Raw genomic sequence first — 10,531 nt, 5'->3', positions numbered from 1 at the left:
TGCGTCTTTTTTCTAAACATTTTCAAAACCTGCGGAGTTTACCGTGGTTTTTTTGTGTAAAACTACTTGAATTGGCGAAATTGCAAGCGCACGAAATTGTTTTGCACGGTCTTTTACAATGATGTTTGTTGGTAAATGTTTAGCTGTACACGTATCATAAAAAAACAAAAAACAAAAAACAAAAAACAAAAAAAACAGCAAAATCCTGTACGGACTGAATAACACACCTTCCTCCAGTCACGTTAAGAAATTACAAATAGACTGTACCTATGTGAAACAAAAAGTGTACAGCTGCCAGATTTCAACCTAAACTTATCTGAATATTAGCATACTATATGTCAGATTTTATACTGAATTATATTTATGTGCAAGTAGTAGTATTTAGAGGTAACCGTGCATAGTTTGCATAGTTTGCGTTTGCATATTTACACCCCAAATATGTCCTGAATAATTTGATGAGTGAAGACTGAAAACAACGTGTGGCAGTGGATCCACAGAAGAACAGCATCTATGAGGCACTAATGATTTTGTCTTTTCAATACTGCTTTTCTTGTAAGAGTCGGTATCTTTGAAGTGAAAGATACACACCTTTTCAGGTAAAAGTTAGATAAGTTAAAAGAGTGTAGAATAGTAGTGATGGATTTTGGAGCTCGGTTGGCAATCGTACCTATCGTGATAAGCCTTGTTTATTGTGGAAAGTTGATATCGTGACAGATTTGCATAAGATCTTTTTATCTCACGTGAAGATATTTCAGCATTATTGTTGCAAAAAAAACAAAAAAAAAAACAACTACGTACAGTTTTCGAAAGACAGACGACCCCCTTTGACGAATATATGCAAAAAAGATGGTGTCACATGCATATGCATTGATATAAAACCTCCATAACCTCTATAATGACATGAAATGTGTTTTCAAACTCTAGTTAGAGTGTACAAAGCCGTGTTTGTGTGGTTTGCTCTAACTCCAGTAGTGTGGATGTGCAGGTTGCTGGTGGTGTGCTGCAGATGTTGGGTTAGGTCACACACCTGGGCACGAGTTAGCATCGAGTACGCAGACAGAACGGTGACGTTTACTCTGAGTTTCATGCCAGTGTGAAAGGATTTAGTGGAAGCTTTGGAAAGACAGTGGTGAACTATCTCTTTTTTTATATATTTTGTATCGATATTTTTCAAGAATATTTACAATTCTAGCATTTGGTAGACGCCATTATCCAGAGCTACCTTTTTAATGTGTGTGAATGTGTTAATCATTTTATATTTATTTATTTATTTATTTATTTATTTAAAACTCTATATCCTGGTACATTTTTCCATCTCATCTCATGTCTATATTCCAACCTCAAGCCATAATGTCCCATAAGTCATTACGCTGCGTGCGATATCCAATATTTAGCCTGGAGATTTAATCAAGTATTTTAATTTGTGTTATGAAGAGCAAATAAAGTTTAATATTAAGCATAAAAAGATTCAAAATAATAAATACAATTAAAATGTCATACTATGCAATGTACGGTTCTATTATGTAATATATATTACGGAAACACTATATTTGACCTATTAAATATTACAATTATTTGGTTACGCACTTTAAAAACACCTGAATCTAATATATAATCTTTAAGTTCTTATTCATTGTAAAGTGTATTGTAGCAAATAACCATTATTAAAGACAGTATCCATGGTGTGTGTGTGTGCACGTGTGCGCGTGCGTGTGCTAACTCACGCTCTGATAGGTTGACTGAGTGGCAGGGCCCGACACTCCAGTTCCTCCCTGCTGTATGACATAAGAAGAAGGACGTGCAGCAAATACACACACACACATACATACACACCCTATACTGACAGCTGCATGCCTGAAGATGACCCTCAATCACATCTGGAGCTTTCTCTGCTTTCTGACAGCAGGTACGATTTTTCCAAATTAAAATCAAATTATATATATCACACTGAAAATCACAAAAGTAGACCTCGATCAGTTTGACCGTCTGCTACACTGTCTGCTAAGTGATATACAGGTTTTGGGTGAATTGTCAGAATTTGTTTTACACTAGAAAGTAACTAGAAATTCATTCTTTTATGTATGTATGTATAACAATGTTTTTTTAAAAATTATTATTTTATTTATGTATATAGATAGATATAGTTTGTTGATTTTTGGAGGTAGCACGGATGTTGTGAGGTCTCCACTCTAGGCCCAATGATACTTTTTAATCTTGAGTGGTTTAGCAAAATTATAATATTTGGACTTAATGTTATTAATTGTGTGAAAGTGCAGAAACATTAAGATTTAGATCGTACTGTATACTGATTAGACACTTATATACCGATTCTACGCTTATGTACAGGTTCTAAGCTTTATAAACTGATTATACGCTTTTATACTGATTCTACACTTATGTTCTGGTTATAAGCTTTATAAACTGATTATACGCTCACTGCATATCCTGATTCTACATTTATGTACTTCTTATAAGCACTATATACTGGTTATACGCTTATGTACTGATTCTACGTTTATATATGATTCTACGCTTATATACTGGTTTTAAGCATTATACACTGGTTATATGCTTGCATACTGGTTATAAGAATTATATACTGATTATACACTTATATACTGGTTATAACCACTATACACTGATTATACGCTTATATACTGACTATTACTCTGATTATTCTCTTATATGCTTATCTCTATGTACTGATTATAAGAGTATCCACTCATAATAAAGTCTGTCTATGGATTCTAAGCTTTTACACTGATTATACGCTCAATATATAGATTATAAGCTTACATTCTGACTGTAAGCTTTGATTGTAAGTTCTACAGTATATACTTATTATAAGCATATGTACTAATTACAGGCTCTATATACAGATTATAAGCCCTATATACTAATTCTAGACCTATGTACTGACTATAATTTACAGAATGTTGTAGTTCAGTAGATACATCACGTTGATGCATAAAGGAACAAAGTCAGTATATTTCTGTTTTCTGTACATGTATCGATTTGTTTGCTTAACTTAAATTCTATTCATTTGACTTGAACCCGTTTTCGCCTCATTAGTTAACTCAGACTTTCTAACTAACCCTTAGATTTTGTGTCTGCTCAGTGAAAAAACGTAAAACCCCTACCTGAGATTATGTCAGCACGTTTCTCTCAGCGGTACACAGCGGCCTGTCTGAGACAGACGAGTGAGGAAAAACAATTTTGCAAGAGGACGCTGCAAAATGTTCTATGTGGTCTTTTCCAAACCAGGCCTTTTGGCATTTTGCAATTTCTGTTCTTACAAAATAATAGTGGTAAATGGAACAGATTTTATGTTGGTAAATGTGTTTGTTACTTTACTTACTTGTTTTTCCTGTCTATTTTTTCCAATCTGTTGTTGCGTAAGTGGTTCAGCGAGTACATAGAATGTAGAAATGTTGTGCTATGTAAGGACTAAAACACCACGCACAGAGCGTGCTGTTATGGGAAAATAATCAGTGAAAAGGCAGTGTGATGCGGCCTGATGTGAAGTGTCCTAAAGTGTTTTATTCTTCTTACACCTCAGCAATGTGTGAACGCTGATAATTTGTTGTTTATTTAATAATGACACATTGTACTTGTTATCCATTTATAGTTGCCTTTAATGTTGTGGAACACCCAAAAAACTAGTTTGTATCATGTACATTATACGCAATGTTTTTTTTTTTTTTTTTGTAAGTTAATAAGATGTTGTCATGTTACAGAGAAACCGCAAAATGCAGCGTCCTGGAGACTCTCCTGTGTAGTTTTACCGCTGACCCTGTTTTTCTCAGATGAAGCAGGCTTACTGTTAAAGATGTTTTGCAGCTCAGCCAAAGAAAGTTTTTTTTATATATATATATATACCCTAAACCCAAGTTTATAGTGTTCCAGAGAACATTAGGAACTATCGTAATCCATATTAAAAACAACCTAATCCAAGTGAAATGCATTTATTTAGTTGGTGCTATTTGTGTTAATGATTGTACACTGAAATTTTAGACTGAATTTTTCATTTATTTTGTATATATATATAACAAAACAATATCATTATTCTTATTGTACATGGTTGTCATGGCTGCAGTTTCTGTAGACGAACCTAAGATTTGTTTGCTAACTTGTTTATTTCATCCATGTCTTTTAGCGTCTGCTGTTACAGTGAAATACCCGAGCATCAACGGCTCTGAGACCCTGAACTGCGAGTGTCCGGACCACCAGTGTCAGAAGGTGTACTGGTACCGTTTACTTAAGAACAGAGATACACCGGAGTTTCTGATGCACACCAACATTTTTAACAAGCCGAACTATGCTAAAAACGTTGAACAAAACCGCTTTAAGACTGCTTTCATCGACTCAACAAAGGCGTTATTCACACTGCGCATCACTGGCATACAGGAGAAAGACGCAGGCTTCTACGCGTGCCTGCTCATCAGTCATAATTCAGCACAGGATCCCAAAGATCTGATGCCTGAAGGATATTCCATCAGGCCTGGAGGTCTGTATTCTCTTGTTCCACCTCTCCATCTCCCTATATTATGGACCATAATGAGGACGCTGCTCATGTGCAGCATGGCTTTTTGAAGAGTAATAAAACTGAAGCAACATATATACAGATATATATTCTTAATTCACGTCAGTTTTGTTTGTTTATTGAAATCCGGATGTAGATTTTTCTTTAGATCCCTAATGAGCAAGCCAGAGGAGGAGCTCATCCGAACAGTGAGATTATACTGTACGTTATAATTCTTGTACAACTCTACACTATGAAGACAAACAGTACAGAGTGTTGATAGGATGTTCAATACGAGTAGATTGTGTTAGTCCTCGGATGAGCACAGGACAGTGTTTATGATTACAGCAGCCGTTCTTAAGTACCAGTTTTGGTACTTTGGCATATTTTTAGCTTCTCTGAAATGTCACGTAAACAGCATGCACACATTCGCTAATTAATAGAACTCGCATGGTTTCATTCACATGAAAGGTCGTCGAAGATGTTGAAGGTCAGGGTTTGTAATTGGTCTGGATTCAATTTGTTAGAACTCAGATTCTTGCAAGATCAAACTCCAGAGCCTTTTCTGCGTATTCACATGATCAGTATGAGTAAATATTCATAACTGTGTCTTGTCTTAGTTGTGTGTAAATTGGACTAACCAGTTCCATAGCATCTCACACCAGTTTTCCAGGAATGTATTAGAAGTTGCGAAAAAGTCTTTTTCTTTTTTTGTTTCATTTTATTTTATTTCAATTCTGGCAAACAATCTGCGAAGTGATGTGCGATGATTAAAGAGAAAAAAAATGTTTCAGGTTATTATTCCGTTATTCATATTGAAACATATTACTCAGTAACTACTTGTGAAACTAATAGAACGTTTGTAGGTTTGTTTGTTTTTTTATATATTTAAGAGAGTGACTTGGTAAGTCTGGTCCTAGTAGACAGGTTCAGGTTTAAGGGATTAAGCAGGATGCGTTCAAACCTTCCAGACATTTCCTTGTATTATCAACAGTATCAGACCATAGAAGCGACTTTTACTGCTTAAATTTTTTTTTTAATTTATATGACTGTTTTTAAATTCAACCATTTACAGTATAAGCCACTGATATTAAACTTTTTTAAATATAGACAGGCACTGTATATGTGTGGTGGTCTGGAAAAACCCATTGGATGCCACTGTGGTTGAATTCTGCCAAACAAAAATGACAAGCAAAATAACTATCCACCAATATTTCCTTCAGAGCTATATATAGTAGAAAATGTCCAAAATTTCTCAGGCCAAATCAGTAATATATCTATTAGGAAGCAACTGGTGTCATTTCTTTCTGGCTTCTGATGATGATTTTGTGTTGTTTGATTGATTGATTGATTTATAGTATTATTTTATTGCTTTTCCAGAAAGCATCCCCACACTGCCACCGACAACAGTGAAAAATCCAAAGCGTGTAAATCGTCTGCCCAACATCTGCAAGTCCAACCATCAGTCTCTGAAAGGTACAGGCTTACTGGATGTAGAAGTATATAAGATTTTTTTGTGAATGTGTGTTTGGAAGTCTGTTGCGTTGCTTTAGGAATGACATGTTCTTAGGTCTGTTCAACGTGGTTGTGTTCCAGGTTGCAAGTCTCTGGTCCTTTGGTCGGGCATCTCTGCTGTCCTACTCCTGGTGGTGATCCTGATCTCAACACTGTATTACTTTAGCAGTGAGTACACACACACACACACACACACACACACACACACACACACACACACACACACACACACACACAAAACTGGACTAGATGCTAAGTCTTAAAAATGCTTCATTTATAAAGTGTTTTACAAGGTCTGAACTTTTGAACTCTTAACTCAGTAACATTTGGTAGAAAACTAAAGCGGTGTGTATATTTTGTGTACGTCGAGTCCGCAGTTCCAAATCGATTCTCTCAACGTAGCTGACTGCAATGTTATCAGTTAGCATCCTTAATATATTCAGCAGTGGACTTATGAGAGTAATGTAGTTTATGAGTATTTATGTGCTGCAAGCTTGACTGTGAAATAAATAAGGTACAAATTCCCAGGGAATATTTCAGTCCTTTATTTGATAGCAAGTTTAAATGACAATATAATCGCCTAGTTCTTGTAACCCTTAAAACACCACGCGAGAGTGTAAAATCACTGAATATAAAGTACATACAAAGGCTTTTTTAACAGCATTTTCATTTAACATAACTTAATGATATATGGATAAATACCGACACAATTATCAAAGCAAGGTACATTCTGTAAAAGGAGTAGTGTGGAATAACAGGTAAATATTATATAAAGAATAAAACACAGCAGAGTGTGCTGTTGTAGGAAAATAATACAGCCACGTCCAATAGTGAGTCCATACAGGATTCCTTAGAGTTTTTTTGTGATTGTCACGGCCGAAAAAGCTTGATTTTGCCGAGGCTTTGCGATGCAGCTTGCATAGTTTTTTGTGCTTTTGTTGCGGAAAATTACTTGAATCGCAAATTGCATGAAATAGTTTTGCACTGTCTTTCACAGTGATGTTTGTTGGTAAATGAGGCCTTTTAGCTGTACTCATGTTCGACGCACGTGAATCGAAGAGGGCTTTGGCTGAACGCATGTTGTGATGACGTCACATGACACGCCTTGGGCCAAATCTGTAGGAAATCTGTGGTAATTTTCAAAAATCAAGCAAGCTCCTCTGAATGAGTGGTTACTATAGAAATGATAATGTATTAAGATAAGAGCATTAAAATAAACCTGTTATCAAATAATCAGTCCCTAATTCCAACCAATCAGATTTGAATATTCAACTGCACTGTGGTATATGAAAGTATGATCAGAGAGAGTAAATGTTTTACGAACATCACAAATAACATTGTCTGGTTTTTTTTTATTTTTTATTATTTTTTTTTACCATTAACATGATTCCTCTTTATTATGCAACACGTTTTATTTCATTTATCCATTTAAAATCTCACATTAGTGAGTCACACATTAGTATATAATATAATAATAATTCATAATTCCTTACATTTATATAGCGCTTTTCTAGACACTCATGTTTATGTTTATGTTTATGTTTATGATGTAAACCCATGAAAAATTCTGTCTAACTTTCTAACAATGTTTGATTCTTCTGGAAACAGGACTACCCAAGAAGTGTCGACATCGCTTTGCTAAGTGAGTTTGATTAGATTTACTAGATCGTTCACCCAACGTGTTATAATCCGTCTGTACTTATTGTCTAGACAGCTATTGGGTTCTGAACATGTTGTAATGGAGGATAAAAACGGTTTATAATTTGTTTGATTTCCAATTTTTGTTTAGTTTTCCATGAAAGCTCTGTAACGTCTGCAGCCTTTGTGGCAAATAAATCTTGTGGCAAACAAATCCTTCAGTTAAAAACTAGGATTTCTGAAACTTTTCTGAGTCTTTTGCATTCAGAGACCCCTTTAACTGTAAAATAAATTCGGCAGACTCCATCAGTACAGATTTATTTTACAAACATAATCCAAATGTTCAAATATTCCGCACATTCTGCTCATAAACAGTATCTCTGTAAATCTGGCTTTTTATTGCATCCGTAGAACTTTTTATTCTGAACGTTCCACGAACAGAATACATTAGGTCCAATGTATTTGTACTTATTTTATTTATTTTTTTGGGGGGGGGGGGGGGGTTGTTGTTTTTTGAGTTATTAAGGTTTGGATTAATCCCATTCAATTCAAGCGACCAAGCTAATAGCTAAATAAAAACTTGATCATAAATAGATTAACTTGGTGCTTGATTACTGTAAATTGTTCCTTTCTATTTGTTTACATAACGAGATGGGCTGTGATTGTCTTCTGTTTTGTTCGGAACACAGAAAGCAGCAGCTGAGATAAGACGGGACCAGCAGGCCGTATCGGAGCACATCACTCCTCCATCGTGGCAAACCTTTTTCCTGTAAATGAATCATCTGTACAAAGAAACTTACTTTTGTTTTTCTAATCATCTTTGCGATGTCCTTTCCTCATGCTCGAATCAGAGACTCTTGATCATGGTCATAGTTCTTCATGGTTTCCATCCATGTTACCTAATAGTATTGTTTATAGTTATTTATTCCTTGAGCAAGATGCTTATATTCGAAACGACCTACAAGTAGACAGATTACATTCCGATCATCGAGTAGTGCAGTTAAGGGTTCGAGTGGCCGATTAACGACGTTAGAATACATGGTATATGAAAATGCTTGTTTGTTCTGTGTTTGTTTTTTATTTTATTACATTTCTTTTAATGCATATAAATTGTTAGCTGACATTCATGGCATTCTGGTGGATTTTAAAGCAAACACACACCAGAGCTGCTCTAATTCTAGAAATAGAAAGAATTTCCCTAGAAATACAGCTTGAAATCCTCTGCAGTTCCAAAGACTTCAATGAACTTTTAAACGTCAAATCAGAACTCTGAATTAAATCAAAGCAATCAGCAACATGGTGGTGTGTGTTACAGTTAATTATTTTCCTATAACACAATGTGGGGTTTTTTATGTTTTGAAGAAAGATTTTTTTACTCATACTTTTTTTTATCCAGTAATACTTACATTTAAATGTTTGTAACATCCACGTAACCTGCCGCTTGTGTTCTCTTTCTCAGGAGGTTTCTGTGATAAGAAATGCAGCTTGTCATGTTTCAGAGAAAGCTCAAAGCTCTCTGTCCTGAAGTCTTTCCTGTATTGTAAAACTTTACCTACGACTTACAAAATACTGACACCGGAGACTCCTTCTTTAAATGCTAAATAAACGTGTCGTCACCGGAAACCTCGCAATTACCTTTCAACAATTTCATGTTGTTTTTTTTCCCTTGTCTAAGCTGTTACTATAGAAACGATAACGTATTTGCATTAACAGAAACCTTGCAGCTGCTCTGTTATAGAAAATTAGTCAACACCTTCTGGCCAATCAGAATTGAGAATTCAACAACGCTGTAGTGTAATATGTTTTAAGTAATGCATTAACTAGTGTCTAGTCTATCCAGGGCTATGAATTTTGCAACCACAAGCATGTTAATTGTTTGAATTCATGTTGGTTTATGTGGACTTATTTTTGCTCACAGATGGCATAAACACTGTTTAATGCGTCATTTAAAAAATAAAACATTCAACAAACAAATGAGTTAATACAGCCTTTGTTAAGTGTTTTAATACTGATGGGCTGTAAGTAATGTTACTAAAAGTACCTTAATGCTACTTTATTATTCGCCATACTTTGTGCTAGCTAGTGTGCTGGACGCTATAGTAGTTAGCGGGCTAATTTATGACACTGTAGCTAAACCCACTGCTGATGAATATTACAGCAGGGTCAATTTCAATCTATGGTGAAAATAAGAAATGAAAAGCTCCTTAATAATCGATTGATTCTGCATGATTTAATTCAGACCATCAGTGTGGTGTGTGAAGGATATTTGGTGTTAGTGTTACCTAAAGTTTGGGTATTGAATTTTTTCAGTTATAAAATCTATTTCTGTATTTTTTTTTTTTTTTAAAGTTATCTTGTATTTTTGTTTTGTTTAGTTTTGTTTTGGGGGGTTTTCCCCATACTTGAACAATTTTGGCCCCAAGTGTATATGATTTATTTATTTATTTTTAGCTCGAAATTGCATTTTCTTGCTTTTAAACAGCTGTCCATGTGGATGTACAGGTTAGGTGTTAAAATGTGTTTATTCAAACTTTGATGCACATCATGGTTATACATTTAGTCATTTTTAGTATTGAATAAATGAACTTTAATGAAAGGTGCTTTATTTGTTTTAATTATTTGCATTTATTCCCACTGTTTTGCTATATAACATGAATTTGCACCACATTAGTTTCACACTGCCTCTCTGTGTTACATATCTGAGGGTGTGGTGGTTTATGTGTTTGACTGTTAACACGAGTCTCTCACTCCAAGGGTGTGTGTGTGTGTGGGTGTTTGTGTGTGTGTGTTTTCTCTGTGTGGGGGTGTGTGTTTTATAAAGGTGGGCGAAATTATGAGAGTATCATAATATAGACT

The 10,531-nt window shown here is 35.0% G+C and overlaps 1 protein-coding gene across 2 annotated transcripts; it reads left to right on the top strand.

The window, feature by feature from the left end:
- Positions 1–958: 958 nt before the first annotated feature.
- Positions 959–9,770, top strand: cd8b (cd8 beta). Of its 2 annotated transcripts, XM_053648866.1 has the most exons (7): positions 959–1,129; positions 1,735–1,906; positions 4,157–4,507; positions 5,903–5,998; positions 6,119–6,205; positions 7,646–7,679; positions 8,365–9,770. In XM_053648866.1, exons 2-7 carry the CDS (start codon positions 1,861–1,863, stop codon positions 8,381–8,383), a joined length of 633 nt encoding a protein of 210 aa, XP_053504841.1. In that variant the 5' UTR covers positions 959–1,129; positions 1,735–1,860; the 3' UTR covers positions 8,384–9,770. The 2 variants fall into 2 exon arrangements, with proteins under 2 accessions (XP_053504841.1, XP_053504840.1); XM_053648865.1 differs by lacking the exon at positions 959–1,129 and having other exon boundaries at positions 1,459–1,906.
- The last annotated feature ends 761 nt before the right edge of the window (positions 9,771–10,531 follow it).

Source organism: Ictalurus furcatus, chromosome 18 (genome assembly GCF_023375685.1).
Source record: "Ictalurus furcatus strain D&B chromosome 18, Billie_1.0, whole genome shotgun sequence".
NCBI classification, from domain to species: domain Eukaryota; kingdom Metazoa; phylum Chordata; class Actinopteri; order Siluriformes; family Ictaluridae; genus Ictalurus; species Ictalurus furcatus.
The sequence above is the reverse complement of the archived record's forward strand: the minus strand, read 5'-3'. Positions and strand labels throughout refer to the sequence as shown.

What these genes read in the sequence shown, in the direction of transcription:
- cd8b (XM_053648866.1), top strand. Translation starts at nt 1,861, where the DNA reads ATGACCCTCAATCACATCTGGAGCTTTCTCTGCTTTCTGACAGCAG. An exon ending in TCTCTGCTTTCTGACAGCAG is followed by an intron (nt 1,907 to 4,156) that starts GTACGATTTTTC and finishes CATGTCTTTTAG; the next exon opens with CGTCTGCTGTTACAGTGAAA. An exon ending in AACACTGTATTACTTTAGCA is followed by an intron (nt 6,206 to 7,645) that starts GTGAGTACACAC and finishes TTCTGGAAACAG; the next exon opens with GACTACCCAAGAAGTGTCGA.